This window comes from Mytilus galloprovincialis, chromosome 8 (assembly GCF_965363235.1).
Source record: "Mytilus galloprovincialis chromosome 8, xbMytGall1.hap1.1, whole genome shotgun sequence".
In the NCBI taxonomy this organism is placed as follows: Eukaryota; Metazoa; Mollusca; class Bivalvia; order Mytilida; family Mytilidae; genus Mytilus; species Mytilus galloprovincialis.
This window is the reverse complement of record NC_134845.1, coordinates 21,390,197-21,414,258: the sequence shown is the minus strand read 5'-3', so window position 1 is coordinate 21,414,258 and position 24,062 is coordinate 21,390,197. Positions and strand designations below refer to the sequence as shown.

Sequence of the window (24,062 nt, the reverse complement as noted above, 5' to 3'; positions counted from 1 at the left end):
TTTGTCTTTAATTTCTTTTTTCTTTTTTGGACACGGCGTTGCCAGTTTGTTTTCGGCTTATAATTTTGAATGTCCTTTTGGTATTTTTCGCCTCTCTTTTACCTAAGATTACTTAGTGTATAATTTACACAGTGTACAACAGGTATGATTTTCTGGCTAAAATTACAATGTAACGGTATTGAGAAACACTGAGCCTGTTGAGTCTTTTTTATTAGATATCCATGTAAGTTTTTATTATATGAAATGCTGTAATTGTTGTTTGATATTCAACCCACAATTCTTCATTTTACATTAGAAGTTGTAGGAAATAATTTCGTGTACACATCGTCTTGAGAATTGTTTAACCAGTTGAAGTACAATGTGGCTTGAATATTTATCTGGCAGAACTAGGACTATTATACTAACTAGTATAATAGTCCCAGGGCAGAATACCGATGGAACACGGTCAACTTCGATAGTTCTTGGACATGAATATTTTCATTTTAAGAAACTACAACATATATTACTAGTATGCTCTTTGTTTTTTATGTTTTGCTATTGCTTTTAGAAAAAAGGGGGTGTCATGAAATGATAAACATTAGCTTTTAGATAAGATAATATTTTCAATGTTTTGTAAATACGTACAGAAACAAAGTTTTGATGGAATCGAGGAGAAACACGGTCTAATTGCAGTGTAAGAGGCAGACCCAGCTTTTAAGAATCTTAACACTGCAGAAGAAGCAGCTATCGTGATTACACCCAAACATATTACAGAACAAAGACCATTGAAAACAGCTCTTTTAAGAGACACGTTATCTTTCAAAAAGAGTCCGACTATTGTTGATTTAAAAAGAAAAACAACATATAATCTCTAAAGAAGGTTTTTTCTTTTCTTTTCCTCTTCATTTTGTTTTTCTCTTTTTGTTTGTCTCCAAAAAAAAAAAATAGAAAGACTTACATGGAGCGTGCTTGGATGTCTGTGCAAATTTCTCCAGCATGGTGTGTGTTAATTGCTGGTGACAAAAGAACGTACAGGAAAGTAGTACATATTTAAAACAAAATAGTTCTACGGATAGGTGTAAATATAGAACTATGTATAATATTGTTTACTTATTAAGTTAGCATATGAAAGGTGGAGGACTGTGGATCCTTGTAGAACACACATTGGCTTGACAATTCTGAGTAATACAAAAATGTATGAATGAATTCTAAAATTGATCACGAGTGCATATTATGCCTGTTTCTCAAATATGAAGTACCTGGTTTGGTGTATCCAAAGTTGCGGTAACCAGTACGGTCTGATGTTTATATAACGGTATATTGATCCCGCCCTTATACAATTTTTGGAAGAAATAAAATCAAACCGGATAGGAATGAGGGCCAATAAAGATGGTGTGCCTGTCCCAAGTCAGGAACCTGTAAGTCAGTGGTTGTCGTTTGATGCTGTATATCATATTTGTTCTTCGTTCATTGTTTTGTAAATTAGACCGTTAGCCTCACGACGATACTAAGTGAAACCAGTAGATACATTCAGTCGACGAGATTTTATTTTCAGATGCCACTATTCCTCTCTCTCTTTTTTAAGGCTGTAAGATAAAAGGGGGGTAGAAGAGATACAAGAAAACAGGTAAAACCATATTATCAAAGTCTACATAAGTTCGAAAGTGTTCTCGCTCTATTGTCAAGTCTATTTCAAACCGTTCCAATAAACTCTGATATAAATTGGAGGCTTCCAACGCATCTGTTGGTAAACCAAGTTTCAGACGAAATAAACGTAACTTCTTCAGGAGTCGATAAAAAAAACTGAAGGTTTGTGTCATTTTAAAAAAAGAGACATTGAAGCCCCTTACCATGCGTAAGGTCAAAGAATTTAACGCCCAGTATATTATTATGTACGCACATTTTATTTATGTTGTGTGCACAATATATTTGTTTTTCTTTGCATGTCCCTATCGGGGCTCTGTAGGTTTTCTATGTTGGCTTGTGTACAGGTGTTTGTCTTTTTCATTTTCTTTTTTTTTTTGGCCACGGCGTTGTCAGTTTGTTTACGACTTATAAGTTTGAATTCCCTTTGGTATCCTTCGCCTCTCTTTTGCCTAAGATTACTTAGTGTATAATATACATTGTATAACAGGTTTGATTTTCTGACTGAGTTTACAATTTCACGGTATTTAGAAACACTGAGCCTGTTGAATCTTTTTTTAATTAGATATCCTTGTAAAATATAAGGTTTTTGATATGAAATGCTGTAATTGTTGCTTGATATTCAACCCACAATTCTTTATTTTACATTATAACTTGTAGGAAATAATTTCGTGTACACATATCATCTTGAGAATTGTTTAACCAGTTGAAGTACAATGTGGCTTGAATATGTATCTGGCAGAATACCGATGGAACACGGTCAACTGACATGAATATTTTCATTTTATGAAACTACAACATATATTACTAGTACCAACGTGCCTGTCCCAAGTCAGGAGCCTGTAATTCAGTGGTTGTCACATTTGTTTTTCGTCTGTTCGTGGTTTTCTGCTTAAATCAGGTCGTTAATTTTCTCTCTAGTTTACATTTGCTATGTCGGGGTCTTTTAAAGCTTACTTTGCGGTATGTTTTTACTCATTGTTGAAGGCCGTACGGGGACCTTTTATTGTTTACTTCTACGTCAGTTGGTATCTGACGGAGCTGTATCCTTGGCACTAATACCACGTCTTATTTTGGCATATCAAAACATACAAATTAATGCAGTCAGCCTACTCTTGGGTATCCAGACTGCTATATATAGCATTTCGGATTCATAAATACAAGGCTAAATCTTATGCCTGTAGCCCGTTGGTTTGATGAAAATCTCGGTAACAAATGACTAAAACCAAAAACGATCTGACTGCAATGAGCGAGGTTCCGCTCATGATTGATACCCTTAATAATCAACTAATATTTTTCTCCAAAAAGGGAGGTCGGGTAGCCTCCCCCTCCTGAATCCGCATCTGACACATATCGCTTGCCATTACGGATCCTCATTCAATCGTGTATTCTTCTGAATTTTAAATAGAACTAAATGTGTATATCTATATACATGTATAGGTATCAAAGGTATAGTATAGTATAAATATAAATAATAAAGGTAACGTTAAAGCAGTACCATGTTTTAAAATCACAATATTTCTTTAAATGAATCACTGACGGATTATATGTTATTGTAAAGTTAGGATTTTCTTATGTCATCCTAATCCACTTTGTGAGCAAAACGATTAAAATTATTTTTTTAAGTTGTGAAAGGAGAAAATCCGAAATATAGTTTACAAGTTTAAAATACTAACTTGTTATACTTAACATTAAAGCGTTTTAAATATAGGTATACCTATACATAACATTAAAGTCTTTAAACGACTGTGATGTGTAAACAAGGACGCTTTCTGCAAAGGTGAGACTGACACTAGGCTGACTCGCACGTGAACTCTTTATAAACCAGGCTACTGAGGCTCGTAGGCTCGTAGCATTTATTTATAGATGTTTTCATTGTAAATATGCGCCAGTAAACTGGTATGCGTTCTGGACAGTCACATAGATAATTTTGGACTGTATATATCCCCATATACACAATCTAAAACGCATACCAGTCGACCGGTACTTATTCCATCACCAAGCGTGCCCTAACCAGCTAATACAGGAAAAATTATTTGTCAGAAACTTAAATCATACACTAGAACATGACAAGTTTGTGTCATGTACTTCGTTTTCTTCTTTAGGTATAACAATATTCCATCGACTTCGATGATTACATACTGTTAGTGTATAGTTGGGGAGCAACCATTTTTAAACTTTAAAAGGGTGTTATGATCTTTTGTTTAATTCCGCTTGACCACATTATTTTTTAGGAAAAAATATAACCCCACCCCAACTAAACCCTTTGAAATGGTCGTTCCCTTACGTACGTTTCCCATTTCCTTGCGGAGTATATTACTGAGAATTTTTTTTTTTCGCATTAAAAAGTACAAAAAGACTGCAGTAAAAAAAAATATTTTCGGTAAATGTTAGGTACATGAAAAATATGTTCAGCCCATCAGACCTGACCCGTTAAACAATTGCCATCACTTGACATGTACGTTGTTTATTTCAGGGTTTTTATTTACTAGATTTTTTTTAAAAAGTCGAATCTAGATTTTTATATATATTTAACATATGAGCAAATCATCAAAGATGTCCAAGGAAAAGATGCAAAGATGTTGAAAGTTGCCTTTATATCTTGGAGCACTTTTGTATAGCTTCTAAATATCCAAATCCTTTAATTTTCTTCACTGCCTAATATTGAAATATCACCTGTCCTATGGTCCTACTTAAACGAGGGGCGTAAAAGGGGGAGGGTATCTGCGCGGAAGAACGCGAAATAAAATTGCCATTTCACGATGAACGAACAATTAAAAATTTCTTGCACGTTGATCTTTTTACCGATTACACGAAAACGGTGAAAAACGAACCTTGTTCACGGCTGCACGTGGAATAAAAATGGCAAAACACCGGCGTTGCACGAAACCCTTTACCACCCTCTTAAGCGGCTACACCATTATGCAAGAGTTCGAATATATTACCAGTCTTCAAGTTTTTTGGGGAAACATTTTAACAGGCTGATTTAGAAAACAATATTTTGGCTATTCGTCATGACATGTTTGATATTTTATTGATAACCAAGGAAAAAATGATATACGATTTTTCCTTACCATAAAGCTTTGTTTAAAAAAACCCAGAAAGCAGCACTCTGTCATATAAATGTTTAATTCCCTTAGAATTTATAGTATATTTTAGATCTTTACCATTCTATTTTCTTTCAGATAAATGGAAGAACTGTTGCACAAAGCTATAGAAAATGGAGACGAGAAAAGAGTTCGACACCTCATTCAAAAAGGTGCTGCTATTGACAAACTCATGGGATTACGAGGAACGGCATTATGTGCTGCAATATCTGACAACCAAACAACCATAGCATTTTATTTAATCGATACCGGATGTGACGTAAATGGAGAGGATTATGATAGAGAACCTCCTTTGTTGCTTGCAATGCGAAAAGAACGTTTTGAAATTGTAAAAAAATTGATCGGTCATCCTAGATGCCTTTTGAATAAACCAGATGATTTGACCAAACTTACTCCTCTTTGTTTTGCCGCGAAATCAGGGCAGACTGAAGTCGTTGATTGGTTGGTCAATGCTGGGTGTCATCTGACGGGGAAAGATGCAGACGGCAACTCGGCACTTCATCTTGCAATAGAAAATAGCAACTATGATATCGTTCAGCGTCTTGTTGATTTGCGCCAATACATACACTTGCAAAAAAAGGGGATTGTAAGAGTCTGGTCATAATAATGTCTAAATGGGTTCATATTGAAAACAGAATTCCACAAAAGTTTTTCAAACTTTATATTTCAGAAAAGGTCCAACCAATGGTTATGCAGACCGTTAACAGCGTGACAAAATATGGCCATGAAACACCATTAATTCTCGCTGCAACACGCGGGCATTCAGACTTGATAAAATTACTTCTTATGTGTGGAGCAAATCCAAATGTGGGCGACCACTTAAAATCGGACCTTGTATGTGAGGATGGTCCAAAGATTTACATTTCAACACCGATTGCACGTTTGTGTTCAAGCTATCAGAAAGGAGAAGTAAAGCTAGATGTGTTTACGTGGCTTTTAGATGCAGGTTGTCGAGTTGACCAGTCTGCTTTAGTAACAACCCGAATGGAAAGACTAGATATGACACCTTTACAGTTTGCTGCTAAATATGATCTACTAGATTTATCAAAACTGTTGGTAAGTTATGGAGCTGAAGTAAATTTACGGAAGGACATAAATGATAACACGCCTTTGTATGTAGCAATTATAAACAATTCAGAACGGGTAATGTGGTATTTTCTCAAAGAAGTAGTATTAGATACGAAAATGCTGCAGGAGTTTGGGCCAGACATTATTTCCATGCGGCTGTCTCCTTACCGGAGAAATGTTTGGCACTTGTTTTAAACCACTTGAGATCGACAACGTGTAATGTTAACGGTATTGATGATCACCATAAAACTGCATTATTCTTAGGAATAGAGAAACAAAATTTAACATTTGTACGCAACATTCTTGATCTTCATGCGGATGTTACGATTTGTAACAAATACCTAGATAGTCCCCTCCACAAATGTGCAGAAATAGGATCGGTTGAAATTACAAAACTGCTATTAGCGCATGGAGCCGAAGTAAACAAAATAAATTCAAGACAAATGATCCCATTAGATATTGCGCTTGAAGATATGGAGGACAAGGATCACAAAGAAATTGCAATTCTTTTATTACAGAATGGTTCGCGTGTTTCATCTATGGCGTCTAACATATTGAAAGAAGAAGAAAAAAGCGACAATAGCAAGTGTTATATTGATAGTGACGATGATAATGATAGCGACGATGATAATGATAGCGACTCTTTACTTAGCACTGATTCTGAGGACAATGGCGACTTGGATGGAGTTCTGAAACAATTACTTTCGGACCAACGTGACAAACCAGTATCCCTATATATGCTCACTGTCGCAACTATTAGAAGTCATTTCAGAAACAATTCTTTGCCATTTTCAGGAATGTCTTCCTTACCCTTACCAAAGATTGTAATTAATCGCATTTTATTAAATTAACTTGCTTTTTCATCGTGGGGCCAGTATTGCGATTTAAATGTGCCAAAATATAGAATCTTATACATGTATTTACTTTGTTGCATATTTTATTTTTTGTTGTTGAAGTACATACTTTACCTTATATATGTTTATAAGGAATCATAGTTTCGATCCAGGTTCCTTTATAATATGACAGTTAGAAGAAAACTGGTGCTATTATAAATATTATGTAGAGATCCAATTCAAAGATAAACGTCTAGTTGCAAATAAGTAAGTAGTAAGTAAGTAATTTTTTTTTATTATAGTGACATGTGTAATCACATTTCAGTAAAGTACAATATATTACATACACAATAAAATACACCCGACCCATTGGGTCTATAAGTCACTTTCAAATCATATAACGTAATTCTTTTATCACGGATTTCAAACAAAATAATGAAAACAAATTAAGCTAAATTAAAAATAATTAATTAATAGTGAAAAATTCAAACTTATATAAAAGAAAAAAAAATAAGTTATTAAAGATCGTTTCAGTAAATGTCCAGTTGAATGCATAATAAATTAATATTTATAATAAAAAAACTGGAAATATTCAGATTGACCATGAAGTAACCTTTTTATAATCATCAGTAAATTAAAGTTTTCGATAATTAATTAAACTTGTCCGAATACGTCATGCCTCTTAATCATGCAGATTTCAAGGTAATAATAAATCTCATATGTATATATGCTATGAGTGGGCCGACTGGTATGACTTTCGAAGAGCAGGAAGTTTGGAGTGTCTTTATAAAATGATGACAATTCTTTAAAAATATTTATTTCAAGTTTCAAAATTATAGAAAAAAAGCATTTTTTTTTGCTGGTTAAGCATTTGTCTAATTTAAAAAAAAAAATCATCGATGACTTTCATAAAAAAAAATATGGTACAAATAGTCTTCATACGTCTTCAAACCTAATTTTATTTTTTAATTAAAGAGGGGTTCATGAACTCGTTTTCAAGTTATAAATATCAGTCTGAGACAGTAATAATTTAAAATGCTAGTCGGAAAATGCATATTTTCCCAATATGTCACAGTTTGACGTTATGAACGTCATTACCTCCCCTGTCACTGTAACGTTTGCCCTTAGTTACACTTGCATCACTTATAACATCACTTGCTTGTGCGAAATAGACGAAAACAGCTTTTCCTTGATATTTCTGTATAATAGACGTCTTGTACATATGTATGGTAATGTGCTGCAAGACACCACTAATGTCTTCTTAAGAGGTTCGTAGGCTCGTGCTGTCACTGATAGATATGTGTCAACAGAGAACTCAACTTAGGACAAACTATATAAAAGGTACAACTATATTGACAGTTAATGTACTACTAACGAGTGTTATACAAGCAATACACATTCATTTATTGGCAATATATCATCAAATATGCATGAAACGCATACAAAATGCATGTAGAAATTATTATTGTCAAAATAATTAACATAAGATATATGATCAATTAATTTGGTATTCATTTGTATACAACTAATAATTTCTGATATATATAGGTTGTCATGTACTGGTAAAAATCATAAACATTTAAAGTTTAAACTTGCTCTTAAAATATATTCATCAAACCCTATGTATACATGTACATGTATCTTAATTTCTAATATCATTAATTATCAAATATGACAACTGATAGCAAGCGAACAGTACACCATTTACCGGCAATGAACATTTTAGCGAAATGACAGGACATTTAAGCGAGAGAAAAAAAATTGCCAGTTTTCATGTCGGTTACCCCTTCTCACCACTGGGATATGGAAGAAGGGCATCGAGCAGGATCAACGCAGAAATTTAAAGCATCATTTTTTAAATTGTTAAAATACATTTGAATATAACAGGGACAGTCCATATACTAACACAAACACTCCTTTCAGCCATTTACTGATATCTGAATCTACCTCTTTGTATTTTTGACTGAATCCAACTTTCTAAATTACTCGGATGTAAATCAAATAAAATATATTTATTTATGAAACTTTTTTTTTCTTACTTTAAAAAAAAGTAAATACAGATAAAAGTATTACAGAAAATTGCACTCGAAAGTCCAATTTGAAAATGTCCTGAGGTTGGCCCTCAAATCGCATCATGCTTTGTATTTTTTCTCTCAAATGTTCTATATATCACAATTTGCACCACTTAGCAAATTAGACAAAAAATTCAAATCTTAGTTTACACAATGTTTTAAAAGAATACATATTTTCTGAATTAATTCTTCCTTGAATGTTGGAAGAGTATAGCGTATTTATTTCCTTGCATACTATATACAATATGATTATTCATAAAAATCATGAATATCTAGTGTAATTGATGGAAAGGCTAATGTGTTCCTTGTCACTTGACCTGGTCCTGCTGAGACTACTATATAAAAAAGAAGATGTGGTATGATTGCCAATGAGACAACTATCCACAAAAGACCAAAATAATACAGACATTAACAACTATTGGTCACCGTACGGTATAACACGTCTCAGGGTCCTGTAAATGCAACTGAAGTTGATGTTTTGATTTTCTTTGTTTACCTCGCCCATTGACAATTCAATAAAATTGAATATTTTGAAAGATAATCATTGTAAATAAAAGTCAAGTTTTCCATTTTTAACATTCTTTTTTGGAAAACAAACAAAAATATTATGAAGGGCAGTTCTAGTCACTGTATCTATGTAAATAAATTAAAACCGTTGTTTTTACATTAAGGTATCCTGTTTTCATCCTAATAATGTTGTTTGAAACATTAAACTCTATGTACCTATTTGTAAAGTTGTCCATTCTGGTATTTAGCTAATGTTTAACGATCAGATATCAGATGATAGTCACGTGGTTAGACTCAGGTAAGATATTTACCTGTGGAAAATGACAGTTGCTTTTGCAGTTGTCTGTTGCGCACATCAGGGAAATATTTTTTTTTTAATTGATTGTATCGACCACACCTAAAGAAAGATACACAATATGAAGAATTCTTATGTTTAGATTAGTGACGTTGTTGTTAAAAAAAAAGTATAGGCGTTAATTTTATACCATTGTTAATTATTTAAGAAAAATGAAAACTAACAATTTGGATTCTTCTGGAGTCTGTGTTACACCTCTAAGCAAGCATAAAAAATTCACTGGATTACAGAGAAGCCAGTCTGAAGCTAGTTTTAATTTGGATTACAATAGAGTGGACGAAAGGAAGTACTGTAAACTTGGGAGAAATGGATATACTGATGCCGAACTGGAGAACCATGTTAAACATTTATCTCTAAATGGAATTAATGGTAATGGTACCTTACCATTTTACCTAGACCTAGAGAGCGGAGATGGTTCTACAGAGAAAACGTTTGCTGGCAGACGTAACGTACTAGATCCGTCTTCACTTCAGGAGAAGCAGATCCTTAGTCGGAAAGGTTCTGTGCGAGGATTAAAAAACAGGGTTCGAGCTGGGATCAATACGTTTATGAGAGAAGCACCAGATAACACGGTGAGATTTTAATGTTACGCAGAAATGGTCTAGTTTGAGGTCTACTGTATCCAGTGAGGGTAGAGCATATAGATTTTATTTAGATATTATATCTGAATGATATGGTAGTAGGCTAATAGATGAAGTTCCCAATTGCTGCCAAACCCACCCACTAAACATCTACCATGATATTTGCATTCTTGAGAATTTAATATGTGATGATTTCGATAACTTTATTTAAAATCATTATAAATCATAATGATACAATAGGCTGAACTTATCTATATATTTATACATTATACAATACAAATGGAAATTCAGTCAAATTACACAGGCATGTCTAATTAAAATAACAATTCGTAAAATTTAAAAACCGTTCATTAGTAAGCACTTTGTTCGTCAAATTATGTCAAAAGTTAATTAAATTAACCAGCGGCCTTGAGATGAGAATGTCATTTTGGTAGAGATGTCCGGGTTTTGACATGACTTTCAGATTTCCCTTTCTATATTATACAATATTAATTTGTTAATTTATGTATTATATGTCGATTTGTTGATCGATTGATGTATTAGTTGATCTAATAACAACAAAAGTTCGAAACCTTATGTCACTGTGAAAAATTAGTGGTATCGATAAATTGATTGTGAAAAACATTGATGACTTTTGATTGAATGGTATTGATTTGTTATTGTTATTAGAATAATTTTGCAGGAAGAGAGAATAATTTAATGAAATTTAATTAAACATACAAAGTTTACCTAACACTGATAAGCAATAAAATACCTGACATGTGGTCTTGGGTTTTATTGTTAAAAATAAAGTTTTTGCAAAATTAGTTCCGAGTACTATTTTTGATGAATAAGGAAAACCAATAAAAATAACAAATATAATGATTTGGTAATATGGATCACTTCCTTGTTCAAACATTGACAAAGTTAATCTCTGGAATTCGTTTTGTCATATATCTGTATATGTATGAGTTACTATCTCTAAACCTTTGATTTCTTGATAAAGGAGGTCCTCCCGATGTGTATTTCATCGATCTCTTTATCTTTCAAAAGCCTGTTATTTATAATGACTACATTTGAATTATCTATAATTGAAATGTTAAATTACACGTACATGTAAATAACTTTTAAAATCCCTTTTAATCTTGGTTTAAAACTTTCTCATCTTTAATTAGAATTAATGCGAATGTTTAAGCCAAACTTACTCATCCTTGACATTGTATTGACCAGACTGGTCAATGGATCGCTGCCGTACATTGTATTGACCAGACTGGTCAATGGATCGCTGCAGTACATTGTATTGACCAGACTGGTCAATGGATCGCTGCAGTACATTGTATTTACAATTGTATAAAGCTAAGCGCTTTTCCTGTACTGCTTTTTATAGGACGTTTTTTTTAATGTACCCCGACTTGTTTCGTTCTTCCGGATTAATAGGCTGAAGAGGGTTGGAATCTGAAGATTAGTTATCCCTGCCAGTCTTTTAATTGTATGCTCAAATTAGGAACTCAATTATAGTTGCGTTTGTCTTTTTCTATGAATCATGTAAATATATTTATAGTTAATGTTAAAGAAGCCCAACAGAATTAGAGCTAGATGTATTGTTTAGACCCTTGGCCATCACTGACGACTGTATAAAATGAATTGTGTGTGTGTGTTTGTGTTTTTGTTGTGTTCCGAGCATAAACATTGCAATTAGAGATTAGATTAAAGATTATGAGATAAGAGAAAACAGAAAAATAATAAGAACGAGAAAATAGTACCCAATTTGATGCTTTTGCGTGAGAAATAATCAGGTTTTAGATTAAGAATGCGAGAAAGGTACCACCCAGTCCTCCCAGTTATGCCCCTCTTGCATCTACTAGTTTTGTTTTCCCTGTGGGTATGTATGACGATGTGGGATATTGTATAAAAGAATCCTTAGACAAGACAGAATCCCTTGTGCTTATGGAACACCTGCCAATTTACATCAAGTCTTATCAACTATACATGTAAATTCTGTCCGATATATAACCAGTACATAACAATGACGACCTGAACATATGTAAAAAGCTGACGAACTTTATTTAGTGTATTATTTAATGAACTCGGGTTTTTTTTTTTGAAATAATGTAAAATAGGGCTAATGACAGTGATGGAAGTCTTACTTGTGACAGTGAACATGAAAACGACATGATAAATTATTCACATCTTTTTTCGTAACCTTTGTTTTACCGCATGAAAGTAACAAATATTTGTATGACATACACGTACATTTTGTACCTTATATGTAATAAACACTTGTTAACGTCTCAAGTTTGTGTGTACTGCACATAAAAATATTTACTACTTAGCTTATGGACAAAATCAGCCTTTAAATAAACATTTATGTGCCCATAAAACGATTTGACTTTGAGTTTTCAAAATATTTATATATTGACTTGAAGGCTGTTTACAATAGTCAATTGTTGTTTAAAATCAATGCTTAAATAGAAAAAAAAAAAAAAAAAACAATATACAAAAATACTAAGCATCACGCAAACACATGATTTGTGGATGAAAGAAACTTGACGATATTAACCCCCCTGCACCGAAAGTCCTAAATTAAATGCCTGATCAAATTGAATTTGAATTCAGGACCGTCAAAATGACTTTTAAAATTAATCCTGAAAAAATGGATATTACAATTGTCACTTAATGTTATGTTTCAGGCGGATGTAGGCATTTTTTAATATTAGGGGGTTTCAACCACAAGTACACATACAAAAGCATTAGTTGTAAAAACAAATGGGGCCGGGGGTCCAAACACAACAGAGGCGGATTTAGGGGGGGGGGGGGGCCCAGGGGGCCCGGGCCCCCCCTTTTTGGGAAAAAATTTAGTTGCTTATATAGGGAATCACTGAAGCGTGACTGGAGCGGGCCCCCTCTTAGGTCAGTCAGTGGGCCCCCACTTATGAAAATTTCTGGATCCGCCACTGCACAAGAACAACCCTAGATCAGCCACAGCTGGTGTTTGATTTTGCAGTATACATGCAACCGAAGGCGTCCCCAATGAAAAGAGAAAGAAATGTATTAATAGCAACGATGCACGCGTTGTCGAGATAATAATGCATACACCACTGACTCGTAAGTAGGTGTCCAACAGATCCGAAAAGCACACCCACATTACATCTCATTGCTTTTGAATTGCTGACCATTCTATTCAGTAGTTTTGGAGAAAAGTATGACGAAAATATTTGATGGGTGAACGGACGGAGAAGGCAATATAGCTGATATAATTAAACAGTCAATGGGTTTTCATTAAAATTATGTGGGAAAATGTATAGCAACAAAATGTGGTCTATTGTCACAAAACCATAAAAGTAAACACATTTCTCATCGTGTCGTGAACTGCAGATCTTATTTCTTTGTTTGGTAGGGAAGTAAATGTGTAAGGATGATGATAGATATTTTCACAAAACTAAATTTAAAATCACCCTTCATTACCAGAGCTATGATTTTAAAAGAGCCAACTAGTCACGAACACGGAAGAATGAATTCAAATTCACTGTATATAGTTCCCTTTTTTTAAAGCAAGGTTTAAATCTAAAAAAATATGTAGATAAAAACAAGTACAGTAAAATATCTACGTTAACATCGGATGTATTGATCATACAGAAATAAAACAAGTTTAATCAATTTATATTTGCAATAAACTGTTGTTACTTTCAACCTTTGACATATTTTATATATAGATAAGATAACTTGTTGCAATACAAAGATTTAGCCAAGGGTCATAAGTAATAATGTAGGATCATACCTCGTATTATTTGGTCATATATTTTATAAAACATGATAATGTAAGTTTTACCCCACCTAAACATGCAAATGGTGTTAAAGCACCTGTTATATAAATCACTTTGTAAAATAGTCACTTTTATCGATGACATATACATAAATTTGTTTGCTTTTCATAACAATTCGAAATCACGTCATTCGCTATATATATATGAAAAGTAATATACAGTTACGATTGGGAAATGAAAATGGTCTTGAAAATTGTAAATTCTATACGGGGTCAAAGCGAAAAGTAAAGAATTGGTTGCGTTTGGAGCATTTGTTCACCAAGAATTTTCTCAAAAGCCAAGACGTGGAAATACATTCACGGCAAGTTTTATAAGGACAATGTTTCTAAAACGAATCACTGAAACTGCCACGTTCGGCTCGATGCAGTTACAAATTTGGTTTCAGTAAAACAGCTAAATTCACAAAAAAACTATCCATTGTAAGTCAAGTATTGACAAACAGTAGATATACGCTGTAGTATGGACCCATTCAGGGTATCTCAAACGTTTCAGGAAAGAAGACTGTATACACACGGAGTGTATATTTTAAAACCTAAGGCAACCGATAGTCAATGGTTAATGATGGGGAAGCTAAAATAAAGGCAGTCAGTTTTGAAAAAAAACTGTATTTCCCATTAATAACTATCCTGATTGATACATACACTGCGGCTTTACATGCTATGTTAACGTCACCTGGTGGTTACAAAAATTTCAAATGGCCTTGATCAGAAGGTCGACATGATTTTTCATTTAAGTAAAAATGTATTATAAATTTGATAAACTTAGAGATGTAAGAAGGAACGATTCAAAATGCTATCAATTGTATTTTAACAATACCAAGTATTGAACGGAAAAAAATATATTTGTGAGTAACCTTTCTCTTCCTTTCCCTTCCTGGTTTGTAAAACTACACCTTGGTTCCCTTTAAACAATAATCTTATAAGTTTGAAAATTTCAATCGTCATCTTTTGTATAAGTTACATTTTATTACGTTTCAAACAAAACAATTTGGTACAAGGAAGCATACTTTTGTTAGAGTTTATAATATATTATATTACATTAATGTTAAAAGTAGCATTTAAACGTTTTGTGTATATAATTTATGATAAATTGAGACAAAAACTGTATATGTGCTCGGGGAAATGAGCAAAGTAAAAAAACACGGTTCCGAAACCCTTATTTGGAGATACCTTTTTTGTCCTATATAAAGTTTGATCAATATTTAAACTAGGCACATTGAGGATTAGCATCGATAGAAAAGTTTGCAAAATATCTCCCGACATTTTATATCACTTTAGTTAGGATGTCACCAGTCGTCTTTCTGTTTCCATCCATGAGCCATTTGTGAGTCTTATGTATTGTTGAATACGTATCATGCGCACTAAAGTATAAGCATATTATCTTCATTAGGTCTGAACAACCGTTGGGTCGATGCAACTGCTGGGGGACGTTAATTAATAATTCCGAAGAATAATGAAACTTTCCATTTAAGGTAGATTCATGGTATACCGCCATCTTGGATTGTACAATTTCAGTACAAAATCGGTCTAGTTATTTGCCTAAATCTGCAAATTTGAAAACAGATTTGCAATTCAATGGTTATACTGTTTTTTCTTTTTAAAGAAAACTTGTTATGTAATGGTATTATTCAAATATTTTAACTAGATATCTTTTTTTTTGGTTTTAAAATCATTTTTTTTTCAAATGAGCCATTTAAGGGGAGATAACTCTTTTAACACAAAATTTATACTGGGCTAATATGGAAATTTTTTATTTTTAGTTCTAGCAAGAAAACAAGTTCGGTGACACCATGTTTTATTTTTATTTTCTTAAAACATATTATGAAACCTTTCTTCTCACAATTTATTTCAAATTTCTATCTCATAGAGTTTTTTTTATGCACATTAATGTGTTTTTTCATGAACAAACTAACCAAATTTTGGCAATTTTCAACGGCTCATAGCTTGAAAAATAGCACGGTGACCCATACTTTTTATTAAATTTTTGAAAAGAGCATAGTAAAATTTTTATTTTGGCAAATTATAAAAAAATTCTGTCTCAAAAAAGATATACTTGTGATCTACCTTAAAACAACTGCTAATAACACAAAAAGGATACAATAATGATATACTAGGAGCCTCTACTTGTAAAAGTTAAAGATTATAAATTCATTGTATTTAATAATTTTAACTCTTAGCATAACTATTAGTTTATAAAAATTTTAATCAAATATCGTCTTATAGCTACGCCTCATAGTCATTTAATTTTACAATTATTGTTAGATTGATGAAGAAGAATGGGTGAGTATGGTTGGTGTGTTTGATTTTGTCCATGTTGCATGCCAGACACAAAAATGTTAAACAATTATTCCTTACACATTGAACATTATTAGCATCTAATTGATGCAAACAAGACTCTATATGTGGGATTTCGAGTAGAATTAGATAAGAACCTCTTTAAATATTCACCCGATGAAATTAAGTAGAAACAAGAATAGAAATTTCTATTTTCAGCCATATGTCTGATTAAAATACAGATCCAAGTTGCTTTGCATGTTCACATGATCTGTATTTTTAATCAGCTTGTGTGAAGACATTCACAATATGGTGTTAAAGCTTATTCATCATTTAAAACCGTATGATGACCTCTACGAGGCGTGTCTTTTGATTTATCTGTCTTCGGTTAAGTTACTGTCTAGTACATTTAGCGGTTGCCCATTATAGTTTTCCACCGTGGGCACAACTTCATAAAGATTCTTTATTTTTCTTTATTGTTTCACAGTTTAATGTTGTACTTTCTGTACATTTGTTGTTCTATATTTTCATTCGATCTCATCACGGTACCATGAAAGAACACAATAGAAACATTATAGCTTATCAATACATACACATCGCAGACTAGCAGATTCTTTGGAATTGATATTGATTTAACACCAAGTCATGAAAAGTAAAAAAATCGTTCAATAAAGATAATTATCATTTTCACAGCAATAAAATTGAACGTTTAAATGATCCTGTACAATATATTCCTGAAGATTTTTGCATGAAAGACCACGATTTTGATCCAAATAAATATCGATCTCGTCAAATAACTAATAAACTTAATGAATAATATATATTTTTATAACTATCTTTGTATTAATACATGTGTATGCATCCGAAATTATTCCATCTGGCTAAGACGGGAAACAAATGCGCTACGTTCTTTCAAACCTTAAGGGATTTTTTTTTAATATTATTCTCAGAAATCAGGCGTTGATTTGCGTGTTTTCAGTTCCTAAAGTTGTGCATCACTTCATATTTTTGTTACTGTTTTTTATTTATCTGACACACCATAATTTCTACAAAGACGTTGAAAGATGGTTCCATCGTCAGTGTTATTTCATATAAATAAGAAGATGTGGCATGAGTGTCAATGAGACAACTCTCCATCCAAGTCCAAATGTATGAAAGGTTAACAATTATAGGTACGGTCTTCAACACGGAGCCCTGGCTCAAACCGAAAGCAAGTTATAAAAAGGCCCCAAAATGACTATAGTGTTAAACGATTCAAACAGGAAAACCAACGATAATAATAAATACAGTTATTTTTTCTATGTGTTTAAGCGATTTGTTAAATATCGAGTTATAAAGCTTGTTGGTTGTATATTAACCTTCAGCTAAGTGGTTATTTAAAATTTTTACAAAAATAATTATTTTCAAAGCACTGGTTATACACATTACACTTCCCACTTGTCTATGCATTTACACACTAAAAGCTTTACTGACAATCTGGTCAAATAAACTTCCCTGTCTGATAGTAAACCATGTGCTGACGGGAAGGAGCTGTCAATTATATGTGCAGAAATGCGCAACAGAACTACCCGGCTTTGTTTGGTCGAAATCGGTAATTTACACCCAAATTTACGAAAACGAAAGTGTCAGGAAGAGCGCAATACTCTGTGCGCAAAAAATCAGTTGCAGTAACCGTCATTGCATCCTCTTGGCAACACGGTTGATTATGCCGCGACCACAATACATAAACGAGAAATGAGCCCTGATTTCACACCGGGCACAGTAAACTAATGAATACTTAATAATAATTGTCTAGCACTATAACAATATATATGATTCTGACGTCAGCAGTAATTCTTAATTCTGAACTATAGCAATGTTTTACAACACCGACGTTTAAGGACAACATGTTTATAAATAGTTAGTTAGGCAAAAGAGGATTTAGTTAAAGAAAAAACAAAAGGCATACACTACTGTTTTCAATACATTAGTTTTCTTTTTTAACACTCTTTGTCGATCCTATATTCTTGATCAAAGAAAAATTATGTAAACCAAAAGTATTATTACAAGAAAAAGTCAAGCATATAACCCTGTCAGTTACCTCGATGTTGAATTAACGAGTTATTTGTTTTAAAGCCAGCTTTGCTTGGTTCATAACATTTTTTTATCAATTGACATAAACTTGATATTTAGCACGAAGTTGTATTAACTTATAACAACTTATTGGTTACTAAAGTGGCCTTAGTGTGACTGTTATGACCTGTTGTTCTGATGCTCCCAATAAAGCCATGTCTGATCCAACTTTAAGTGGAATATTCACTCAAGCAATACCATAGTTCTTGCATGTCCATTTTATAGCGGTCACTGTATTTATAACATCGTTGAAGTTCTATACATGATATTCGTACGTCACGATCTCAGCAACCCTTTATTTATGCTTAATGATATGCTGTATCTACTGCATATAACTATCAACTAGGTTTTAGTCAGTGACATAGCCAAGGCTAACATTTTGCCATATTTGCATATTCTCTCTGTCTATATATTACTCTGTTGCTCTTGACCCTGATTTTAATTATCTGGGTTTACTTCCTCGTTAGTAGTCAATCACTGTATTGATAACCACCAAACATAAATTGGAAATGACTGGTCTTAAATTTGCATAAAAAAGACAATAAACAGCTGCGCCATGAGCGCATGATACGCCCGACATCTTGTGTGGAAGTTTTATGCAATAATCTTAAATAGTTTCTGAGAAAGTTTTAAGCAATAACCATTTATTTTTTTGAGACACGGCGGGACATGTGAACTCCCCCTCCCCACCCTGTTTTTTATTTACAAAAAACTAAATATCACTAAAATAAAATTTTTAATCAAACCAAAAAGTATACAGATCTCAAGATTAATATAACAAAGAAGTGTGTACAGTTTCAAGCAATAATCATAAATTGTTTTTGAGATACCGCGACATGTAAAAAAAAAACCCTCCCCTTTTTTACAAAATACTCAATAACTCAAAAATAAAATTTTGAGTCATCACCAAAAAGTACACAGATCTTCAAATTAATATAACAAAGAAGTGTGTAAAGTTTTAAGCAATAATCATAAATCATTTTTGAGATACGGCACGACATGTAAAAACCTCCTCCCCCTTTTTTACAAAATACTCAATAACTCAAAAATGAAATTTTGAATCATCACCAAAAAGTATACAGATCTTAAGATTAATATAACAAAAAAGTGTGTGAAGTTTTAAGCAATAATCATAAATCATTTTTGAGATGCGGCGCGACATGTGAAAAAAAAAAATCACACCACTGTTTTAGTTACAAAGTGCCGCAACTCAAAAAGTTTAAATCTTATTTTCACCAAAAAAAAATACAGATCATTTGACCATCATAAGAAAAAAACTATATTCAGTTTCATGAAATTTAGATAAGTCGTTCTCAAGTTACGGTGCGACATGTTTACGCCGGACAGACGGACGGACACCGGACATTTGTATACCATAATACGTCCCGTCAAAATTTTGACGGGCGTATAAAAACAGTTCGCTGCTCTAGTTAAATAAAACGATGCGTAAGAAGCACTGGATGCGCAGTAAATAGATTTCGAAGAGAAGGGAGACCAATTATGCATTAACTGAACATTGTATTTAATTTCAGAGAAAGATAAGAGAGCAAGAAATAGGGAAAATTGTGATATATACAACAAGTATGACAGTAGTGAGACAGACTCATGAACGATGTAAAATTGTTAAAAAGATCCTACAAAACCACATGGTTAGATATGAAGAAAAGGATTTGTTTATGAATAGTGAAAATCAAAAAGAATTAATGGAACGTTTGGGTAGTAATGAAATTTCTTTACCACAAGTGTTCGCCGATGGAAATTTATTAGGGGTAAGTCTCGAGATATATAGCTAGCAAGCATTGTCGGTGATTTCGCCATTCGTCCAGCAGGATGAAATTTTGTTCGAAGAAGTAGGCATTATTGGATTTCTTCTACGAAAAGCAATTCGTACGTGTAACCTTACAAAGCAATGTAATATCTACGATTTGTAATGTTATATACATTTACAAAAAGTATGACTATGATGAATAGTGGTACATTTATTATGTGTTTCTACAGTTAGTGGTTGCAAAAAAAAAAAAAAACCCGTACAGTAAACCTGTGTGCACAATAAGTAGATAAGATATATAAATGTTCGTTTGTCTAAGTGTTGATTTCACTTATATTCAAAGTTTGAGATCAATAAAGATAAGAACTACTAGTACATGTATTATAAAGTTGTGAAATGTCAATTGAATTATACTCAAACAAAAAAAGCAATTCGTACGTGTAACCTTACAAAGCAATGTAATATCTACGATTTGTAATGTTATATACATTTACAAAAAGTATGACTATGATGAATAGTGGTACATTTATTATGTGTTTCTACAGTTAGTGGTTGCAAAAAAAAAAAAAAAACCCGTACAGTAAACCTGTGTGCACAATAAGTAGATAAGATATAACTGTTCGTTTGTCTAAGCGTTGATTTCACTTATATTCAAAGTTTGAGATCAATAAAGATAAGAACTACTAGTACATGTATTATAAAGTTGTGAAATGTCAATTGAATTATACTCAAACAAGAATTCAGAATGCTGTTGAAATATGGATACCTGAAAAGGTACCTTTTCATCGCCTATACAGTTAAAATATCCATAATGCATAGATTAAAAGCCAAACCCAATTGCAATCAGCGCGGATGCAGCCCAACTCTTACACAATAAGAGCTTTGAAGGCAGTTGGTGCTCATTAATCGGGTTTAGTTTTAGGCTGAATTGGTACTTTACATGGATCTATATATATATATAAGAGATAAAAATAAAATATACCAACTGCTACATGCGCACGACACGTTTTCTAAAATGAATTACATCACACCAGAGGTTTACCATGTTTAATAGCATATACACCAAAAAGATCTTAATATAAAAGTCAAATCAAGCTATTGTATATACATTTGGCTGGACGATCTTTGTCAGGGGTGGTCCTCTGAACTTTTACCCATGAAGCAAGTGCTAATGTATTACTGCTGACGTTTGATAATTGAATGGGTAAACTGTAGAAGTGTCTTAATCAAATCAATATAAATTCTGCCTTTTTCAGAGTGAAGATGAACTTGAAAAACTAAACGAAATTGGTGAATTGAAGAAAATCTTAGAACATTTTGAGGTAAGACAATTAAAAGTTAAGCGTACCAATATTTCTGCATTTGATTACCTTTAAATATTTAACTTAGTAATAAATTAAATATCAAAGAGCCCTCAATAAACACTAAGTAAGTATTCTACAAACAGGGAAATTCTTCATATGACAGATTAACAATCCACTTAGAATAGATTTATGAATAATGCACATGTAGTAATGGTCCACCTTTGCCTTAAGGTATATAAATATCACACGTGTAATATATTCAGGTGTATACATAATTGATAAATAGGAAGTTAACTGCCGATGGAAGAATCATCAGGGGTATATAATTTTAAAGAGAAAGGAGACGAGGGGTTGAGGAGGAACTATTATAAGCCGTTTTTTATTTATTAATATTTTGTACTTTTTAATACAACTGGTTTTTTTTTTTTCAAATTGTCAAAATAAAGCTGTCATTCAGGTATGTCAAAGCCAAAATTATGTTTTAAAAGTGTGTGTTCGCTTACTGGTTAAACTTAAATGGTTTTATTTTTTAAAAAAAGAAGCAAAAACAGCAAACAATATTTTAAAATCTTATGACGATCATAGAAGTGCATTTGACTCCAAGTCATATTTATAATATATCACATATCATTATTATGTTCAAAACTGAATACTTTGAATACTAATGTGTAGTTTACTGAATAAATTTTGACAATAATTATTTTGTTATAATCAATTAATTCAAACTGCAAGGAATTGTTAGATTGTGGGTTTATTTTTTATTACTTGGTGTTTCCGTCTTGGGTTACTGGTAGGCACTTTACGCAAACAAACAACAAAACCAAGACTTTGCCTCAACAGTTCAAATTCTCTTAACAAATATTTTATTCAAATAGAGAAAATCATGTTAACCAATTTATGTATTATAATTTAATTTTGCAGAAAATAAATGTGCGATCTCATTGTGAAAAATGTGGCGGATACAGATATATTCCATGCATACATTGTCATGGTAGTAAAAAGTCATTAAAGAGGAACTTTTTTACGGAGGAATTCTATTCTCTTCGATGTATGCAGTGTGATGAAAATGGCTTACAAAGATGTGATATGTGTCTAGATCAACAAGAATAACTACGTATATATTGAATAAACTAAAGATTTTTTTTAATATGTTTATTGTGCAACCTTGCCTGAACATAGAAAAGCTGGACTTTTTTATTGACAGATGTTAATGCCTGATATGATACTAACGAATCTTGTCCATATGTAATGTTAATCCAAAAATATTTCACACCTCTCTTTCTGCGTCATACAACATCCATCGAATTTGTTAATTCTTTTGTACCTCTTATCAAACTAAAGATCTCCTTTTGTGGTTGTTATGGAATCCTTGGTTTCTGTTATCATTTACATATATACTGTCTGTTTACCAGCATCAATCCCGAATCAAGGTCAAACAATGGTAGTAACAAATTAAAAAAAAAGAAGTTATTTGACCTTCATCTGTACTTCGAAATTCCTCAATGTATGGTGTTTTAAGGCTTTGAACGTCTACCAATAATTATTTTCAAAATGATCCTTATTATTATTTTGTTTCTTTCACATCACATTTACCCCGTGTTGTAAGGCAGAGACAAATAAGGCTATCTAAGACATGGATGGGTTTGCAGATGTCAAGCAGTTCGTAATGTGTAACATTTACACCGTTGCGAGCCGTTGGGGTTTACGCTAACGTTGTTGCTAGCCCTGGAAATTAACATTAGATTGTGCCATGCAGCCTTTGAGGTTAAAATCAGACTGTTGCCAGCCCTGGAGGCTGTGTCTTGATTAAATTATTAAATTGGCCACTAGTTTCAATAGATATATGCAAGCCGAACACTGAATAAAGTGATCAGAAAAAAAATGAGATTATCTTTTTTTTTTTTTTTTTTTTTATATATATAGGACTGTCAATTAAAGCATACCGCCATACCTTGCAGTATTTTACTTTTACACTGATAATTGTGGTTCCAGTTTTTATATCGTGGACATGTAACTAGTCTGGTTGCTTGTTAAAACTCTATCAATGAGTAAGTGGCTCTGACTGGTTTCAGTTTAGTATTGTTGACATGAAGCTAGTCTTTCATTTTCATTATGTATGTCAAACCAAAGTGCTGATTAAAGCAAATTACCTTCGTATTTATAATTGTTAATGTTTTTTTTGTAAAATGTATGTAATTTTGAATAAAAAAGTTTAACTCTAAGACGTGATGATGTTGTGTATATTAGTTCTTACTGTTCACATCAATCATTCTGATATGCTAAGATATAGGACAGTAGAGGAAAAAGGGACTTTAAAACTGTATGATTTATTGTCTTTTACTGAAATTTTGTATTCAAGGTTTGAATGGAAAGACTTCTGGTTTTATAATTTCGATTATCACTATGTATCATGTACCAATGTACCAATCATTGTTCTTTTTTGTCTCTATTTGAAAAAAAAGTTTGATTCTGAATTTCTTAAAGGAAACATTTGTTTAAGAAGGGAAGACACTATGTTTTTTTTAAATGAAAATTACATGACAAAAAATACAGTCGGACAATTAAGTTTCATTTCTCCTATATATGTATATGTTTTGAAAAAAATAGTTTGAATTTAAATACATTTGAAAACAGCTGTTTGTTTCGAAAAAAACCA

At 32.5% G+C, this 24,062-nt stretch overlaps 2 protein-coding genes across 3 annotated transcripts; both read left to right on the top strand.

Annotated features, from left to right (window-relative positions):
* The first annotated feature begins 3,329 nt into the window (after nucleotides 1–3,329).
* On the top strand, nucleotides 3,330–6,717 carry LOC143085313 (ankyrin repeat domain-containing protein 16-like). Its single transcript, XM_076261584.1, is given in 3 exon segments — nucleotides 3,330–3,403; nucleotides 4,809–5,277; nucleotides 5,280–6,717. Coding segments are annotated over 2 exon segments (1,179 nt in total). The 5' UTR covers nucleotides 3,330–3,403; nucleotides 4,809–4,812; the 3' UTR covers nucleotides 5,994–6,717.
* A 1,045-nt stretch (nucleotides 6,718–7,762) lies between these two features.
* On the top strand, nucleotides 7,763–23,628 carry LOC143085312 (glutaredoxin domain-containing cysteine-rich protein CG31559-like). 2 transcript variants are annotated; one of them, XM_076261582.1, is made up of 6 exons: nucleotides 7,763–7,972; nucleotides 9,714–10,137; nucleotides 16,211–16,228; nucleotides 19,867–20,103; nucleotides 21,359–21,424; nucleotides 22,328–23,628. In XM_076261582.1, exons 2-6 carry the CDS (start codon nucleotides 9,718–9,720, stop codon nucleotides 22,514–22,516), a joined length of 930 nt encoding a protein of 309 aa, XP_076117697.1. In that variant the 5' UTR covers nucleotides 7,763–7,972; nucleotides 9,714–9,717; the 3' UTR covers nucleotides 22,517–23,628. The 2 variants fall into 2 exon arrangements, with proteins under 2 accessions (XP_076117697.1, XP_076117698.1); XM_076261583.1 differs by lacking the exons at nucleotides 7,763–7,972; nucleotides 16,211–16,228 and having other exon boundaries at nucleotides 9,507–10,137.
* The last annotated feature ends 434 nt before the right edge of the window (nucleotides 23,629–24,062 follow it).